This window comes from Capra hircus, chromosome 16 (assembly GCF_001704415.2).
Source record: "Capra hircus breed San Clemente chromosome 16, ASM170441v1, whole genome shotgun sequence".
Taxonomy (NCBI): Eukaryota; Metazoa; Chordata; class Mammalia; order Artiodactyla; family Bovidae; genus Capra; species Capra hircus.
The window spans coordinates 4,388,798-4,409,710 of record NC_030823.1 but is presented as its reverse complement, the minus strand read 5'-3'; the positions used below and the strand labels follow the sequence as shown (position 1 = coordinate 4,409,710).

The window sequence follows — 20,913 nt, the reverse complement described above, 5'->3', positions numbered from 1 at the left end:
GCTGAAGCTGAAGCTCCAATACTTTGGCCACCTGATGGGAAAAGCCAACTCATTGGAAAAGACTCTGGTGCAGAGAAAGACTGAGGTCAAGAGAAGGGGATGACAAAGGATGAGATGGTTGGGTGGCATCACTGACTCAATGGACATGAGTCTGAGTGGACTCAGGGACATAGTGAAGAACAGGGAAGCCCAACAAGCTATACTCTGTGGGGTCCCAAAGAGTCACACCTGACTTAGTGACTGAACAACAAAAATGCTTGTTTGCCTCGGCATTGTACTGAATCAAAACAGTAAATGACACTGCATTTTTAACTGCTGTGAAAGATATGAATTAGACCAGGAAGCCGAGTCATTACTGATACTGATATAACATCCCTTTTGGCTTTTCCAGAGAAGGTGAACATGATATCTCTGCTTGCCTTTTACTATTAACCTACAAATGTTGGTATGATCTTATTTTCATCCTATAGGCCTGCTGACATCACTAGTATAGAGTCCACCGATAGTTTCAGTTGCTTCAGAAGAAGCAGAATACTATATTTTTTATTTCTTTTTCACTAGGCAGCAACAAGGTATTCTGTGTGTGTGTGTGTGTGTGTGTGTGTGTGTGTGTGTGTGTGTGTACGCTGAGTGGTTTCAGTTGTGTGCCTTTGTGATCCTATAGACACACCCCATGAAGTCCACAAGGCTTGTCTGTCCATGGGATTCTCCAGACAAGAACACTGAAGTGGGTTGTCATGCTCTCCTCCACCCTGTGATTGAACCCACATCTCTTATATCTCCTGCATTGGCAGATGGATTCTTTACCACTAGCACCATCTGGGAAGCCCTAACAAGGGACCAGACTAGCCAAAAGGCTTTAATGAAAAGTAAGATATATCATTTCCAGTTCAAAGATTTTAGATTCCTTGTTCATTTTGCCTGCAAAACTGACCACTGAGGTTTTATATGGAGTTGTTACAGATCTAAACAATCTGGATTACCATATAAATGGCAGCTGCCCTAGAGGGTTACCAATGATAAAGCTGATACCCATCTTTGATACGCAAGTTGATTTTTCATTTGATGCTGAATTTGAAGGGACAGAGTATGAAGGACATGATTTTTCAGCTCTCCCAGTCTTCAGGATGACCTTTAAAATAGCTCCTCTACTAATTTGCAAAGATCCAATAAATTAACTCTAGAAATATTTCAAAGCATACATTTTAAGATATCAATTGTAACCAGTAAAGTACAAAATTCAGGCACATGCTCAACATTTTCAATGGAAAAGAATACACACACATAAGAGTACACAAAACAAAGTTTACTTACATTCACACCCTTTAGATGCTGTCCACGTGAAATTTTCCTGACAAGTCAAAGTCAGAGGTTCATCTGGAATAGGTCTGTAGCCAAATTTGCATTGATATTTCAACTCAGTCCCAACTTCAAATACTTCTTGATTGCTTAGCTTGTTGTCTCTTCTATCCCAGACAGCATGAGGAATGTCTGGTAACCCAATACAACTATCTGATCATAAAAAAAAGTGCAAGGATGAAAGAAAGCTGTTTGGGGGGTTGGCAGACTGACCCAATAAGCCTGGCACACACAAGCCCCCGTTCCCAGAAAAGGTAGCTCATATTAACTGAGGGAGAAAGAGATGGCAAAGGTTAAATGGGAATTCCAGGAAGAGACTTGGCAGCATCAACATCTGATAGGCTATTGCCAAGCACTCAAAGCACACAGCAGCCCAGAGGATGTTACTGAGGTGACACACCATGGTGCAGAAAGGGGCAATATCTAGATTACTGGGTCAACTTCCAGCAGCTTAGTTCTGCTTCCATGTCAAAGCACTTCAGCATAGGAGCATCAGAGATCACTGAGGATACACAGCACACGTTTGCTGCTAAATAAATGAAATGTTCGCCTGATTCTCCTTGGCTAAAGGGAATTAGAATAAGAGTTGTTGTGTTCCCCAGATACTATAACACTGTCACCAGGAACTTCTTATTTGAGCTTAAACCTTGTTTCACATAATATTGGATTCTGCTTTTACTCCCTAATGGGTACGATGCCAAAGGTATATATGGATTGAAGAAGGGGTGCAGATCTGTCAAATCACATATTTATCAAATTTCGTCACTATATGTGTAAATCATCACCTATTTCTCCTAATGGCAGAAGGAAATGAATATTTCACAATGTAGCAGTGGCTTCCATTGCCAAATAACTATGTAAGCCTGTGCTAGTTACTTAATCATTCTGTTCTGTCATCATTAAAATGTGATTTTTAAAAAAGTAACATCTACCACTTAGGATCATGGTAAATACTAAAGGAATTAATTGTTGTCATGTATTTAAAGGAATGCTTGATATAAAGTGCTTAATAATTCTTAGCAATAAGTATCATTAACATTATGACTGATCTGTATGTATTTACAACTTCAAGGTATCAAGGCCAACATTAGCCCATAGAGCATCTCTGTGCAAATTTTAAAATGGAAGATCTTGAAGGAATTTTACCTCCATCTTTCAAAAAATTCTCAGAATATGTTTATTTTGTTAGGATGTCTAGTGTCTACTGAAATATTTTTGTAAGGAATAAATAAATCTGCTATGTCTGTGATGTCACTGGGATCAAAACTGTATGATATATATGTATAGAAAATCCTCAGATAACACAAAGAGATTACTAGCAGGAAAAGGAAAAACAAAAAACAAAATTAAAGAAAAACTTCCTCCCGACATGAGAAAACTAGAGAAAAGTACTAATTTAATGTAAAATGACTCTTGGGATTTAAGTGGGCTTGTGCCTGTGAGCATGCTACACCCATATTCCTGCATAATTTTAGATGCCAATTATGAAAATCCCTTTGGTGCATACTCACTGAGTTCACAAGTGGGAGGAGAAGGATGCCACTCATTATTAGCATCACAACGGATTAAATTGTTCCCATTGAGGATATAACCTTTTTTGCAGCTGAACAGAATAGAGTCTTTGTAGTGCTAGATGGGTCCAAATCCAGACAGAATGATTCCATTTCAAACTCGTGGTCCGTGACAGACTATATCTAAAGAAGCATGAAAAGGACATCCGAGTTATAAAAGAGAAATGGCAATAATGATGTGATTACTATTGATATATGGGTCTCGGGGAGACCTGATACAAGCCTACATCAAGTACATACAAAGAAAATATTTCAAAGTTTTATGTATGTGCTTTTAATTCCTAGGAATCTCAGCAAAATGAGGTCCTGTCATATTAGTCAATGTGGATAAGGTCCTAATATTTCTCATCAAAGAAAAAAGTATTTGAAAACCCCATTTCATCATTACAAAGAATAGATTGGTGGTTGCCAGAGGTGAGAATGTGCAATTGGAAAAATGAGTGATGTGGGTTAAAACTTCCAGATATAAATGAGTCATGGGAATGTGATGTACAGCCTGGTGCCTATAGTTAATAACACTGCAATATATATTTGAGAATTGCCAAGAGAGTAGAGTCTTAACAGTATCATCACAAGAGAAATTATTTTGTAACTATGTATGGTGCAAGATGTGAACTAGACTTATTATGATCAATTCCACTGTATATACACAAATATCATATCACTATGATGTACATCTGAAATTAATATTATCTGTCAGTTATATCTCAAAAACCCCTAATCAATATCTAAAACCCAAAGTCCAAATTCTAAAGACCCCAAAATCTTCCTCTTCTAACGGTTTAGGCTCCTGGATGATTTTGGTGGTGGGTCAGTGGCCAATTGGGAAAGGCTACCTGCTCCAGTATTCTGGATGGAGAATTCCATAGACTATACAGTTACTGCAAAGAGTCAGACACGACTGAGTAGCTTTCACTTTCATGTTCAGTGGCCAATAGTACTGATGTGATAGTTGTGATGTAGAGGCAGTCAGGGCGTCCCAGATCACAAGCGCAGAACGAACCCCACCTCCCTCGCCACTCTACAGCCGTCAGTCATCGAGTCCTGTCAGTCCTGCCACTTTTAATTCCTTCAGGATTTCTCAACTTCTCTTCAGGCCAACTGCCATTGCCTCAGCTGAAACCAGCCTCACTGCTTGGCTGGATAGCTGCAGCAGCTGTCTATGGGTTAAGTTCTGTCCCACTTCAAACTGTTGCTCACTCCACAGCCAGACTTCTCTTTCTAAAATGCAGCACATTTACTCCCCTGGTTAAAGCCTTCCAATGTCTGCCCTTCACATTTGTTCTGAACTCCTGAAGACACAAAAGGTCCTTCATAACCTAGCCCTGCAACCTTTCCAGCCTCAGGTCCTGCCAGTTCCAGCTCTTGCAGCGAGACTCTAGGTATTTTGAACTCTTCACAATTATCTCTCTAGCCCCAGTGTTGTACTAAATCAAAACAGTAAATGACACTGTGTTGTTAAAGTCCGTTAATTGCCACAATTAGAGGTGTTTTATACCAGTAAGATAAGTCATTCCTGATCCTGGCATGGCTTTTAGAAATGAAAGGTAAAATATCTTCTATGCTTATCTTTTACTTTTGATCTGCTAACGTTGGTATGACTTTGTGTGCCCTGTATACATATGTGGTTAACATTACAAGTGTGGTGTCCACCCATATTTCTAGTTGTTCCAGGGAAACAGAAGACTACATTTCCTATTTCAATTATACTAGGCAGAAACAAGGGACTAGTTTGGCCAAAATTTTTAATGAAAAGCAAGATATATCACTTCCAAGTCAAAGAACATTATGAGCCCAGGACTGTCTACTTGTTCACGTCCCCTGATAAACTGATTGTGGAAGTTTTGTGGGTTTTCTTACCTTATTTGTTGGTGTATAATTGCTTTACAATGTTGTGCTATTTTCTGCAGCAAAAAAAAAAAAAAAAAAAGAGGAAGAAAATTGGGTCATTTGTAGTGCTGTGGATGAAACTAAAGTCTGTCATACAGAGTGAAAAAGTTAGGAAGAGAAAAACAAATATTGTACATTAATGCATATGTATAGAATCAAGAAAGATGGTACAGGTGAGCCTGTTTGCAGAACAGGAATAGAGATGCAGATGTACAGAACAGACGTGATTTTGGATGTTTTGTGAGGGAGTTGTCAGAAGATATAAACAATCTGGATTACCATGTAAATGACTGCCCCCTAGAGGATTTCCCAGGTGAGCTGTGCACTAACAAGGAGCCTAAAAAAAATAAAAATGTATATATATGTATGCATTTACGTTGGAGAAGGAAATAGCAACCCACTCCAGTACTCCTGCCTGGAAAATCCCATGGATGGCGGAGCCTAGTAGGCTACAGTCCATGGGGCCGCAAAGAGTCAGACACGACTGAGCGACTTCACTTTCACTTTCATACATTTACGTGTTGGTGATGGACAGGGGGGCCTGGCGTGCTGCAGTCCATGGGATTGCAAAGAGTCAGACACGACTGAGTGATTGAACTGACTGACTGATATATGTATGTATATATATAGACACACACACAAACAAAAATCAAACAAAGAACAAAGTTTTTACTGTTAAAAAATCTGGGGATTTTATAGCCTATGCTTTCTGACTAATAATAGCATATGAGTAGCTGAACAAGTGGAGCCTGGTAGGCTGCAGTCCATGGGTTCGCTAAGAGTCGGATATGACTGAGTGACTTCACTTTCACTTTTCTCTTTCATGAATTGGAGAAGGAAATGGCAACCCACTCCAGTGTTCTTGCCTGGAGAATCCCAGGGATGGGGGAGCCTGGTGGGCTGCTGTCTATGGGGTCACACAGAGTCGGACACGACTGAAGCGATTTGGCAACAGCAGCAGCTGAACAAGTGAATGAATTCAACTTTGCCTTGATTAGTTTGCCTTTGAATAATTCCATTTCTCTTAATACATTCAGCATTGTCACTTACTTTTACAAGTAGGAGGGCTTGGATACCAGACACCTATCGTTTTATTTTCCACTGTGCAAGAAATGGAGGCTTTGCCTAACATTGAGAAGTCAGGGTCACAGCTGTATGTGACAGAAGAGCCATATGTGTAGAAATCTTCATCTCCACCATTATGCCTCTCATTGCTGATGGTTGGAGGAGGCTCGCACTTGACAACTGAGATGAATGAAGAGGAAGAAATAATGAGGGAAAGCATACTTACAAATCTAACACTTATGATGCAAATTCTAATGGAGTGTACAATAAGCAACAAAGAGGCACAGGTGTTTTATTACCTAACATGGTTTAGGTTTATAGTCAAGTCATAAGAAGTCTTTACTTGCTTATACACTGAGGGAGAGGATCACTCCAGTCAACTCCTTTATCTTGGATCTCACAATGACTAGTAGCTGAGCCAACTAAGATATACCTGAATAAGACAGGCCGGAGATTTTAGTGGAATTTGTCTTATTCTAAATGTAAATTGCCAGTTAATAAGATCTGGATGAAAAGAAATTCTATTTAACATTTAAAAATGAAAAAATAATGATTTCTTGATTACTAATTACCATTTAGGCCAATGTTGAGTTATATTTCATCATATCAAGGAGAAAGCCTTATTTTTCCATTTTTCTTTTATTTACTCATTTTTTAAACCATATTATTTTTATTTTTCTACAGGGCATATATTCATCGCTAATAAAAAAAAATGAATGTCAAGTTTTGCATTCAGAATCTTAGAACTCCACTTAAACTCTTTATCTAACAAGCTACAAATAAAGCAGTACAAAAGAATAAAAATATACTTGAGTTTCCTATATAGCTTCATTTGAATGGAAGATCCAGATAAATTTCTGATTAACAAAACAATTTTGACCTCTAATTTGAATCATTCTTCTGGCACTAGAGTTTGGCTTACTTTCATAAACCACTAACTTCCTGATTATCATCTTGCTATTCTTGCCCTTAAAACAAGTCTCAGTAATTCTTCTAGAACTTGTTACTTAAAAAAAAAAAATTATATATCAATATATCCTAAATATCAATAAAAAGTTCCTGAATAAAATAAACAAAATTTAAAAACACTTCAAAAGAGAAACATACCATAATCAAGTAGGTTTATACAAAAAATGAAAGGAAACTTCAAAATTAGGAAACATATCAATATACAATATATTGTTATGAACTGAATATATGTGTCCTCCCAAAATTCATATGACACTCTTATCCCCAGTATGGCTGTATCTGGAGTAAGGAAGTAATTAAGGCTAAATTAAGTGATAAGAGTGGGGACCTGATTCACTAGGATTAGAGTTCTTATAAGAAGAGGCATCACAGAGCTCACAGAGCTCTCTCTTTTTCAACCTCTCTCTCTCAACCTCTTTCTCTTTCCACATGCATGTGCAGAGGGAAGGCCATGTGACTGAATGCTGTCAGACCTAAATCTAGGACTTCCAGGCGTCAGAACTGTTAAAATAAATTTCTGTTGCTGTGACAGCCTGATCAGATTAATATATATATGATGTAATAAATCTAAGAAGAAAATGACATTTGAATAAAATCAAACATTCTTAGCAAAAGTGTCCAATATAATGGGAAACAGTGGAGACAGAGCCCTACCAAACTTAGGGGGGAAATACTAGAGTTGTTTCTGCTAAAGTCAAGAAGGAGAAATCAAAGGCCAGTATTAGTATTTTATTTGAGATAAAATTGCTAGCATAATTATGAGAAAAAGGATGCTGAGTCTAAGAGCAAACTGTAGTAGCTAACCCTGATCAAATGACTGCCAACTTCTGTGTTCAGCTCCAGTCTAACCATAAGAAAAACATAAGACTAATTCCAACAGAGAGGCATCCTCAAAGTACCAGTAGTCCTGAAAACTGACAAGGTCACCCAAAACAACGAAACACTCGGAACTTGTCACAGCCAAGAGTCTAAGGGAATGTGACAACTAAAAGTAACATGTTTTCCTGGATAGAATCCTGAAACTGAAAAGGGGTACTAATAGGTAAAAACGGATGAAATCTGAATAAAGGCCAGACTTCAGCTAATGAATATGTCTCAATACTGCTTCAGGAGTTATAACAAGGGTGTCACACTCATGTTAAATGTTAACACTAGAGGAAACTTTGTATAAGGCATATGGGAGGTAGCTGCACTATCCTCATAATTTTTCTGTAAATCTAAAACAGCTCAAAAAAAAATATGCTTTAAAAATGGTGAAAAAAATTAGAAAGGAAAAATAATACTATCATTATTTTCAGATGACATAATTTCTTGCCAGGAAATTCCAAGAGAATACAATTGAAATGCTATTAAAAGTAAGGAGTGAATTCAGTATATCAGATGAGATACAAAATTAATATATAGAAATCCATAGGTTCCATATATAGAGATAAAAGATCTTTGAAGATATAATGGAATAAAACAAACCATTCCAAATGTCAAAAATAAAACATGAAATCAAAGAATAAACATAATAAAATCTAAATAGAGGAAATCTTTAAAACAATCCTGAAACACACACACACACACACACACAAGACTAGGACAAATGGAAAGACACAACGAATTCTGGGCTAGGAAGGCTCAACATCATATAATGTCTGTGCACCTAAAGTTAGTTTAAAAAATCAATGTAATTTATTAGAAATTCAAAATCAACTAATTTTAAAGTTCATACAGAAATACAAATAAACAAACATAGTCAGAAAAACCCTGGAAAAGCATAGGAGTAAGGGAGATACTTCAAAGCAATGTTACACAATATGAAAACTCAGTAATTAAAACACAGAGGAACTGGTTGTATGAATATATAGATAAACTAAAAGCATTCAATTTAAGTCCAAAAATAGACTATATTCATATGGAAATTAAATATAGTTTTTAAAAGTGTTATCACAAATTACTGAATTAATCATGGACTTTAATAAATGGTGGCAAGACAATATAAAATCCATCTAGGGAAAGATAAAATTGGCTAGTGCCTCTGAACTCTCTGAATTAAATAACATTAAACCATAAACGTAGTTGAATAATTATGGGTAATTACAATCTTCAAGCAAGGAAGGCCTTTTGAGCTATAACTCAAATCCAAAAGCCTTTAAAAAAAGAAAGATTGATAAGTTCAACATATATGGCACATACATTTCTCTTGGCAAGAAAGAAATACTATAAGCCAAGTCAAAGGAAAGATGACACAGTGAGAAAAAATACTGTAATTCATTGATGTTTAAAAAGAAAACACATATATATATACCTTTTTGTTGTTGTTCAGTAGCCAAGTTGTGTCTAACTCTTCACAACTCCATGGACTGTAGTACACCAGGTTTCCCTGTCCCTCCCCATCTCCTAGAGTTTGCCCAAGTTCATATCCATTGAATCGGTGATGCCATCCAACCATCTCATTCGCTGTCACCCTCTTTTCCTTCTGCTCTCAATCTTTCCCAGCATCAGGGTCTTTTCCAACATGTCATTTGTTCTCATCACATGGGTAAAGTACTGGAGCTTCAGCTTCAGCATCAGCTGAACATCTTTTAGATATATGAAATATGCTCAACATCACTTGTAAATAGAAAAATGCACATTAAGACTACAGGTAAGCCATTCAACAGCAGCAGAATACACATTTTTCCCAAGCACCCAGAGAAATTCACCAGGAAAAATAATATCCTGAACCATGAAATAAATCTCAGCAGACATATAGAAATTTAAATCATGCAATGTATATTTTCTGACTGTAATGAAATTAAACTAGAGACAAATAACAGAAAGACAAGAGAAAAATCTCAAAACAGTTGAAAATTAAATAGCACAGTTCTAAATAATCCATGGTCAAAGGGAAGTCTCAAAGGAAATTAAATACACAGAATAAAAATGAAACTATGACATAAGAGAATGTGTAGAACACAGATAAATCAGTGCTGAAATGGAAATTCATAGCAATAAATGCTTACATAGGAAAATAGAAAAGTTCTCAAATCAGGAATCGAAATCCCTACTTCAAGAAACATGAAAAAAGAAGAAGCCATAAACCCAAAGCAAGGAGGAAAAAGGAAACAAAAGCAGAAATCAGTAAATTTAAAACAGGAAAACAATAAGAAAATAATTAAACAAAAAGCTGACTCTAAAAAAAAACGATAAAATTGGTAAATCTCTTATAAGATTGATAAAGGTAGAAGACAGAAGTCAGCAATATCATGAATATAGTGAAATGAAACAGAGAATTTCACTATAGATCGTGCAGCCACTGAAGGAAGAATGAAGGAATGAACAATTTTATTCTCATAAATTCAAGATCTTAAAAGAAAAAGAATAATTCTTTGAAAAGTACAAAATGCAACAAAGTCAAAGTAAACAATTTGAGTAATCCTAGAACTATTAAAGAAATTGACTTCATAATTAAGAGTACAGAAAAAGAAATGTCTAGGCCCGGATGGTTTTATAGGAGAATTCTATCAGATATTTTTAAAAAATTATTTTCCACAATCTCTTCTGGAAAACTGAGGAGAAAGGAACACTTCTTTGCTCACGTTATAATGCTTATCATTACTCATACATCAAATTCAGACATAGTACCAAAAAAAAAAGAAAAATATAAACCAATTTATTTCTCTTAAAAGTATCCACAAAAATCCTCAGCAAAATATTAGAAAATCAACCCAAGAATTTGTAAAAACAATGATGCATCATGTCCAAATGAAACTTATTTGAGGTAAACAGTTTTAAAAGTTGAAAACTAGTCAGTGTAGTCCATCATACCAACAGGATTAAAAAAAAAGGAAGAAAGAAAAATTATGTGATTGTATGCACAGTGATGAATAAAAAACATTTTTAAAAATCCATAACCTTTCATGATAAAATCTCTCAGTAAACTAAGAATAGAGGCGCACTTCTCAGTAAAGAGCATCTATTAAAAAAAAAAAAAAAAAAAGCCTGTACTAACATACTTAATGGTGGAAGAAGGAAGCTTTTCTCCAAGACTGGGAGTAAGGCAAGGGTGTCCACAGTCACCATGGTTGCTCAACATGGAATTAGAAGTTCTAGCTAGCACAATAAGGAAAGAAAAAGAAATAAAAGACATACACATTGCGAATGCAGGAAAAAAAAAAAACTTTCTATTTGTAGATGACATTGATGTTTAAGTAGAAAATCACAAGCAACCTATAAAAACAAAACAAAAATCTTTCAGAACTAGTTTAGTGGGTTCAGTAAGACAGCAGGACAAAAATCAACACACAGGATCAATCATATTACTATACACCAAGAACAGAGATGAGAAAATCAAACTTTAAGAAACAATGCCATTTACCATTGCTCCAAAGAAAATGATACAAATATAGATATAATAAAATGTGAATATAAAACATGCACTAAAAGTTACAAAATTTTGAAAAAATTTTTAAAAGACATAAGTAAATGGAAAAGAGTATTGTATTCATGAATTGGGAGACTAGACATTTTAAAGATGTCAAATTCTATACAGAATGCAAATCTTATCAAAATTCTAGCAAAGTTTGTTGTGTACATAGAGCAGTTTATTCTAAAAGCTATGTGGAAATACACAGAACCTAGAATACCTAAAACAATTTTGGAAAACCTAAAGGGGGTGAAAGGATTTCTCTACCGAAAGCTGACTTCCTATGTAGCTATAGTAATTAAGACAGTGTGGTGTTGGCAGAAAAATAGACCCAGTGGAAGAAAATGAAAACCCAGAAATAGACCCACAGAAGCACACAGTATCAAAGACTAAGCAATAAATTCTTAGACTTAACACCAATAAAATGATGCCTAAAAGAAAATTGAAAAGATGCGCCTCACCAAAATTAAAAACCTTAACTCTGTGAAAGATCTGTGAAAAGGATGAAAAATCAAGCTACAAACTAGAGGAAAACATTCAGTTCAATTCAGTTTCAGTTCAGTCGCTCAGTCATGTCCAACTCGTTGTGACCCCATGAATTGCAGCACGCCAGGCCTCCCTGTCCATCACCATCTCCCGGAGTTCACTTAGACTCACGTCCATCGAGTCTGTGATGCCATCCAGCCATCTCATCCTCTGTCGTCCCCTTCTCCTCCTGCCCCCAATCCCTCCCAGCATCAGAGTCTTTTCCAATGAGTCAACTCTTCGCATCAGGTGGCCAAAGGACTGGAGTTTCAGCTTTAGCATCATTCCTTCCAAAGAAATCCCAGGGCTGATCTCCTTCAGAATGGACTGGTTGGATCTCCTTGCAGTCCAAGGGACTCTCAAGAGTCTTCTCCAACACCACAGTTCAAACGCATCAATTCTTCAGTGCTCAGCCTTCTTCAAGTCCAACTCTCACATCCACACATGACCACAGGAAAAACCATAGCCTTGACTAGATGGACCTTAGTTGGCAAAGTAATGTCTCTGCTTTTGAATATGCTATCTAGCTTGGTCATAACTTTTCTTCCAAGGAGTAAGCATCTTTCAATTTCATGGCTGCAGTCACCATCTGCAGTGATTTTGGAGCTCAAAAAAATAAAGTCTGACACTGTTTCCACTGTTTCCCCATCTATTTCCATGAAGTGATGGGACCAGATGCCATGATCTTCGTTTTCTGAATGTTGAGCTTTAAGCCAACTTTTTCACTCTCCTCTTTCACTTTCATCAAGAGGCTTTTTAGCTCTTCTTCACTTTCTGCCATAAGGGTTGTGTCATTTGCATATCTGAGGTGATTGATATTTCTCCCGGCAATCTTGATTCCAGTTTGTGTTTCTTCCAGTCCAGCGTTTCTCATGATGTACTCTGCATAGAAGTTAAATAAGCAGGGTGACAATATACAGCCTTGATGTACTCATTTTTCTATTTGGAACCAGTCTGTTGTTCCATGTCCAGTTCTAACTGTTGCTTCCTGACCTTCATACAGATTTCTCAAGAGGCAGGTCAGGTGGTCTGGTATTCCCATCTCTTTCAGAATTTTCCACAGTTTATTGTGATCCACACAGTCAAAGGCTTTGGCATAGTCAATAAAGCAGAAATAGATGTTCTCCTGAAACTCTCTTGCTTTTTCCATGATCCAGCGGATGTTGGCAATTTGATTTCTGGTTCCTCTGCCTTTTCTAAAACCAGCTTGGACATCAGGGAGTTTACGGTTCACGTATTGCTGGTCTGGCTTGGAGAATTTTGAGCATTACTTTACTAGTCTTGTGAGATGAGTGCAATTGTGTGGTAGTTTAAGCATTATTTTGCATTGCCTTTCTTTGGGATTGGAATGAAAACTGACCTTTTCCAGTCCTGTGGCCATTGCTGAGTTTTCCAAACTTGCTGGCATATTGAGTGCAGCACTTTCACAGCATCATCTTTCAGGATTTGAAACAGCTCAACTGGAATTCCATCACCTCCACTAGCTTTGTTCACAGTGATGCTTTCTAAGGCCCACTTGACTTCACATTCCAAGATGTCTGGCTCTAGATTAGTGATCACATCATCATGATTATCTGGGTCGTGAAGATCTTTTTTGTACAGTTCTTCCATGTATTCTTGCCACCTCTTCTTAATATCTTCTTTTTCTGTCAGGTCCAGACCATTTCTGTCCTTTATCAAGCCCAGCTTTGCATGAAATGTTCCCTTGGTTTCTCTAATTTTCTTGAAGAAGGAATGACAGGGCAGGTCATGGTGGAGAGACCTGACAGAATGTGGTCCACTGGAGAAGGGAAAGGCAAGCCACTTCAGTATTCTTGCCTTGAGAACCCCATGAACAGTAGGAAAAGGCAAAATGATAGGATACCAAAAGAGGAACTCCCCAGGTCATTAGGTGCCCAATATGCTACTGGAGATCAGTGGAGAAATAACTCCAGAAAGAATGAAGGGATGGAGCCAAAGCAAAAACAATACCCAGTTGTGGATGTGACTGGTGATAGAAGCAAGATCTGACACTGTAAAGAGTAATATTGCATAGGAACCTGGAATGTCAGGTCCATGAATCAAGGCAAATTGGAAGTGGTCAAACAAGAGATGGCAAGGGTGAACATCGACATTCTAGGAATCAGCGAACTAAAATGGACTGGAATGGGTGAATTTAACTCAGATGACCATTACATCTACTACTGCGGGCAGGAATCTCTCAGAAGAAATGGGGTAGCCATCATGGTCAACAAAAGAGTCCGAAATGCAGTACTTGGATGCAATGTCAAAAACGACAGAATGATCTCTCTTCATCTCCAAGGCAAACCATTCAATATCACAGTTATCCAAGTCTATGCCCCAATGAGTAACGCTGAAGAAACTGAAGTTGAACGGTTTTATGAAGACCTACAAGACCTTTTAGAACTAACACCCAAAGAAGATGTCCTTTTCATTATAGGGGAGTGGAATGCAAAAGTAGGAAGTGGAGAAACACCTGGAGTAACAGGCAAATTTGGCTTTGGAATGCGGAATGAAGCAGGGCAAAGACTAATAGAGTTTTGCCAAGAAAATGCACTGGTCATAGCAAACACCCTCTTCCAACAACACAAGAGAAGACTCTACACATGGACATCACCAGATGGTCAACACTGAAATCAGATTTATCATATTCTATGCAAGCAAAGATGGAGAAGCTCTATACAGTCAACAAAAACAAGACCAGGAGCTGACTGTGGCTCAGATCATGAACTCATTATTGCCAAATTCAGACTTAACTTGAAGAAAGTAGGGAAAACCGCTAGACCATTTAGGTATGGCCTAAATCAAATCCCTTATGATTATACAGTGGAAGTGAGAAATAGATTTAAGGGCCTAGATCTGATAGATAGAGTGCCTGATGAACTATGGAATGTGGTTCGTGACATTGTACAGGAGACAGGGATCAAGACCATCCGCACAGAAAAGAAATGTAAAAAAGCAAAATGGCTGTCTGGGGAGGCCTTACAAATAGCTGTGAACAGAAGAGAGGCAAAAAGCAAAGGAGAAAAGGAAAGATATAAGCATCTGAATGCAGAGTTCCAAAGAATAGCAAGAAGAGATAAGAAAGCCTTCTTCAGCAATCAATGCAAAGAAATAGAGGAAAAGAACAGAATGGGAAAGACTAGAGATCTCTTCAAGAGGAAAACATTAGCAAATCATATATCCAACAAAGAACTAGTATACAGAATATATTTTTTTAAAAAATCTCAGAACTCAATGATAAAAAGCTAAATAATCCAGTTAGAAAATGGGCAAAAGATATGAACAGAGATAGAAAGGGACAACAGAGAATCAGATGGTTGGATGGCATCACCGACTCAATGGACATAAGTTTAAGCAAACTCCCACAGATGGTGAAGGACAGGGAAGCCTGGTGTGCTGCAGTCCATGGGGTCGCAAAGAGTCAGACACAACTGAATGACTGAACAACAATCACGGAGGAAGATACAAATGGCAAATAAGCACATAAAAAGAAGTTCAGCATCAATGTCTATGACAGAAATACAAATTAAAACCACAGTGAGATATCACCACATCTATCAAAGTGGCTAAAATATTTGGCAACATCAAATGCTGATGTGGATGGTACGGGTTAGTCTGACATTGCTGATGGGAACATAAAATGGTTTGACCTCTCTGGAAAACAGGCAATTTCCTTTAAAAATTAAATGTGTGACTATTATATGACCCACCTACATATCTATCCCCCCAAAAAACGAAGACTTAAGTTCACATATACACACACACAAAACCTATATGCAAATGTTTTCAACAAGTGAATGGCTAAACAAATTTCGTATCATGGAATATGGTATCAGCAATAAAGTCTCACACAGAGAGAGAGAGAAATGAAATCTGAATAATGCTAATGAATTATATCAGTGTCAATTTCTTGATTGTGATACTGTACTACAGACATGGAAGACAGTACCACTGGGACAAACTGGAACAATAATATATAGAATCTCTCTTTGCTGTTTCTTATGACTGCATATCAACCTACACATCTCAAATTAATAAGTTTTTAAAAACTACAAGGAAGTTTTATTTTCTCATCTAAATGGGCAATCCTCAATTGAAGAGATGGTGGGAAAATAGATGTTTGTTTGCATTACAAAATTGTACAAAGTCTGTGAAGAGAAATTTAGCAATGTTTATCAATATTTTAAAGTATTGTCTCTGTGATCCAATAATCTTACTTCTGGGAATTTTTCCTACAGACATAACCGCATGAATGCAAAATATCATGTACAGAAAATTATGCATCAGGGCATTGTAAGTAATAACACAAGAATAGAAACTCACAAATTCTATCAATAAGAACCATTAAACAAACTATGATAAGCTATGATTCATCCACTGAAAAACTATACAGCTGTAAACATATAGGCGCAGAATGAGGAAACAGCACATGAATATCAAAGATCTCCAGTACATATGTATCTTAGTCCAAGGTGCTATAATGGAATACCATAGATTAATGGTTTAAACAACAGAAATTTATTTCTCACAGTTCTGGAAGTTGGAGATCAGGACACCAGCATGACCATGTTCCAGCAAGAACCCTCCTCCTGGATTGTAAGTGGCAGTCATCTTGCTGTGTCCTCACATGGTGCAGACAGACAGAAAGGAAACTAGCTCTGTGTTTCATCTTATATTGGCCCTAATCCCATCATGTGGGCTCCACTCTTGTGACTTAATTAACTTCCAAAGGCCTTATCTACAAATACTATCACACTGAAAATCAGGGTTCAACATATAAATTTGGGAAGAATACAAACGTTCAACCCATGGCAATATTGTTGAGTGAACAAAATAAAAGCAAGGTTCAAACTACATGGGTAGTCATCTGTCTTCTGTGTGATAAAGTACTCATCTGTATTTACATACGTAAAAACTAAGAAGATAAATCAGAAACTAAAGTCACTGCTTGTCAGAGGGCAGAGAGGAATGAGATGGACAGGAAGTAAGAATCCTGGATGATACCTTTTTATATCATTTTATTTTTGAAATATGTGAATGTATTATCTACATATAAAAAATTAGCAAGGAAAAGTATTGCTTCTGGATTACCTTATACTTACCCCTCTGAGCAGCTGAATTCTACAGTTGAACCAAAAAGAAAATCTGTCTTAACTTCCACTTTCCCATTGGGTAAGTCTTCTAGGTTTCTGCATTGCTTCTCTAGGAAGAAAATGAAATTAATGACTGATTACAATTACTGAACGGCAGTAATTGAGGGGAAAAGTCTGATTGATCAGCTTTAACTGCTACTTCCACATAAACACAGAAAATTTTTTAAAACTTCTTTTTAAATAATTTTTAATATAAATTTATGTATTTTAATTGGAGGCTAATTACTTTACAATATTGTGGGTTTTGCCATACATTACCCTGACTTACTGAACTTTATATTTCAGTATACTTTATATTTATAAAAGTAAATATTTATCCCATTTTTTGAATATTTTAAAAATTTTAAAAAGAAGAAAAAATATGCTTATATTTGGTGCCTCAGTTAGATCATTTTGATAATAAAGGATGGACAAGTTATGTAAAGTATGTTCTAAAAATATCTGTCCTTGGTCACAGGGAAACAAGAGAAGGGAAAAGATTCTTTATTTTTACTCTTAGCAAAATATCTGTGTATATTCCCAACTGACTGGCTCCAAATACTGGCTTCAATTACTATAGGTGATGTGAATTTTGAAGACTACTTTCATCAAAGTAGTCTTTCAATTAAAGAATTTATTAAGTTCCTAAGAGAACTTTCCCCCCCCAAATAAACACAAAAGTACAATGGATATACAGCTTGGACTATAAAGAAAGCTGAGAGCCAAAGAATGATGCTTTTGAACTGTGGTGTTGGAGAAGACTCTTGAGAGTCCCTTTGACTGCAAGGAGATCCAACCAGTCAATCCTAAAGGAAATCAGTCCTGAATATTCATTGGAAAGACTGATACTAACGCTGAAAATCCAATACTTTGGCCACCTGTTGGAGGAACTGACTCACTAGAAAAGACCTGATGCTGGGAAAGGTTGAAGGCAGGAGGAGAAGGGGATGACAGAGAACTAGATGATTGGATGGCATCAACGACTGGATGGACAGGAAAGGTTGAAGGCAGGAGGAGAAGGGGATGACAGAGAACTAGATGATTGGATGGCATCACCGACTGGATGGACATGAGCTTGAGCAAGCCCCGAGCACTGGTGATGGACAGGGAAGCCTGGGGTTCTGCAGTCCATGGGGTCAGGTGAGAAAAATAAACTTTGATACCTACTAGCACAAAAAAACATGATAGTCCCATGAGCCTCTATCATTACAAGTAACTGAACTTGAACTGATTCTGCTATAACCAGGAAGGCAGGTGTACTTCAGTGTAGTTCCAGTTTTAAAGTCTTTGTTATTCAACTTGTTTGGAGAAGCAAACTGTAAATTAGGTGGAGGACCACAGTCTCCTGGATACCAAAATGACAAGGAGAATCAAGTTATAGATTAGAACATAGCACCTCAATCATTCGTAATAGGACTTTTAGAGCAGAGATCATGCTCCTCTTTATCATGACTCCTGCTACTCTGCTGTTCAGTGAAAACATAGGAAACAATCTATAATGCATGTTTGTTGTTTGATAACAATGAAAATAATAATGGAAAAGGGCAGAAAAATTCATCCTTCCTCTCCCATATATGTGATAATTTGTCAGAAAATGGATGAACAGACATGAATTTCATCATTCTATTAGATTCCCCAATCTACATATTCAGAACACTGGCATTTATACCTTGCCGTGTAATCCTATCTTCTTGCCTGAGAAATAATACATATTTTAGCAATAATAGCAATATATAAGATTAGTTGGCTCAGGAGTCAAAAATGAGGAGACATTTCCTTATGTCCTTTTGGACCTTTGGGATTTTGTGTTTTTTTTTTCTTTTTTTCCCTCTACTAGTTCTTTTTTAAACTTGTTTTTTAATTGGAGGAAAATTGTCCATGATGTTGTGTTGGTTTCTGCCATACAACAATGCGATCAGCCATAGTTATATATGTGTCCCTTCCCCCCATCCCACCCTTCCAGGTCATCACAGAATGCCAGGCTTGTCTCCCTGGGTTATGTAGCAACTTCTCACCAGCTAGCTATTTTACACATGATTTTAAATAGACTATGTATTTGAAAATAAAATGTTTTTCAAAAAGCATCACAAGGTAGAGATTCATTAAATCCTTAAAAAGTAAAGCCTTAATTCTACCTCCCTTGAAATAATTAAATAAAGGGATGGGAGCCCCAGCATAATTACACCCAATTCACTACTTTCTAAAGAACCACACAGGCAATGAAAACTCTTCATGGTCAGGTGGCAGATAATATGTGTTTATTCCAAATCATGATTTGCTTTGTGGTTAGATCTTTTGAAAGGTCCCTGGAGAGAAAGCCCTAAAAAGGAGTATTAAAAGTGACCATAATAAACCTTTAATGCTGGGGGAAGGCAGTGGGTTATAATAAATTTCCCTAAATTTCAAGTGGTCAAATACACTCCACAATGTTAAGGATGGGTATCTTTTAGACAACTCTTACAATAGGATGTGCTGATGAACTCAGTTGTATGGTGACAATCTGACCTCATTTTCCCATTACTCACCAAAAACAGAAGCCAACAGACCAGCGACCAAGGTCATTTGTAACAGAGCTGGATCAGAGACTTTCCACAGCCCAGAGAAGGGCCTGGCTGCCATTTTCCTTTTTGTGTCAAGGACCCCATGTGGAACTCTTAGAGGATGCATGATCTGATGTTTCCTCAATATCTCTCTGTTGGAAGAACTCATCTTAATAAATAGTTATTGAATTTCTCCTTGTAAAGGGCTACAAAAAATCTCATGGGAACCATCCCTTCAAGGAGATTACAATTGAGTGCAGAAGATAAAACATTAAGCACAAATATTTGCAATAAAAGATAGCATATATCTGTTTCAGGAGCATCCTCAGGAGGATAGCTAATTCCAGGTAAAGAAATGGGAGTGGGCTTTATGGACATGGCTGTATCTGAGGTGACAGGCACTGCTATGAAATTGGAGCATTGGATGCAAGACATTTTATGTCAAAAATGAAGATATAGAAAAACATAACAGTGAGGTATATAAGATAAAGATTATTTCTGGGCAATATTAATTAGTGCTTCCATTTTTTTGGCAGGTAAGGAATGCGTGGTAGAGACAAAAGAAAGGACTGATTAGAGCTGGGATTTATTGAGTTTTCAATGCCAAGGTTAGGAGTTTGGATAGGTAATGGACAGCCATTGATTTTCTTAAGTGACGTGATTACTGTGCTTTGGGGATCACTATGACAGCTGTGAACAAGATAGATTGAAAGGGGCAGAGAGAGGAGACAGGGAGATTAAGAAAATTATTGCAGTTGGCCAGATAAACCAATGGAGATGCTCTGAACAAGGAAATGGCACAGGAATCAGGGAAGTGGAAGCAAATGAAAGAAAAGTGAGAAATGATGAGACAGAGGAAAGGAGTTACACCTACTGATCTATCTATTATTTACTAACTTATATATCTATCTATAGCTATGTACGTTTCTTATGGCAGCTATCAACAAGAACAGTAATCCTTCGGGTCAATTCAAACTTTTCAAAGCATCAGTTTTGCCACCAAGAAGAAAGGAAAGAGAGAGAGAGGGAAAGAGAAGAGAGGGGGAGAAAGGAAGGAAGGAGGAAAGGGGGGAGGCATTCCTGGTGTTTCTCTTGGTTCTGGTCATTCATTAATCAGAGACCTCTTTAATGGCTGGCCCTACTGGGCCATTTTTACCCCTTAATTGGGGGATAAAACCTCACATACCTTAGTTTACTTAAGAAATAGACTTTAAATCTAAAGTGATATATAAAATTGTTGTTTAATCACTAAGTCACGTCCAACTCTGCAATCTCATGGACTGTAGCCTGCCAGGCTCCTCTGTCAGTGGCATTTCCCAGGCAAGAATACTGGAGTGGGTTACCATTTCCTTCTCTAGAGGATCGTCCCAACCCAGGGACTGAACCAGCATCTCCTGCTTGTTTATCACTCTTTACCACTGAGTCACCTGGGAAGCCTGATATATAAAATTAACTTTTAGTAAAAC

General features: G+C 37.2%; 1 protein-coding gene across 1 annotated transcript in view; it reads right to left on the bottom strand.

The window, feature by feature from the left end:
• The window catches only part of LOC102185487 (C4b-binding protein alpha chain-like), a 53,262-nt gene extending 33,688 nt beyond the window's left edge, over window positions 1–19,574 (bottom strand). The window contains 8 exon segments of the mRNA XM_018059932.1: window positions 1,315–1,512; window positions 2,871–3,053; window positions 5,871–6,065; window positions 6,233–6,318; window positions 16,878–16,977; window positions 17,757–17,761; window positions 18,081–18,252; window positions 19,433–19,574. Of these exon segments, the coding sequence (XP_017915421.1) occupies window positions 1,315–1,512; window positions 2,871–3,053; window positions 5,871–6,065; window positions 6,233–6,318; window positions 16,878–16,977; window positions 17,757–17,761; window positions 18,081–18,252; window positions 19,433–19,574 (1,081 nt within the window).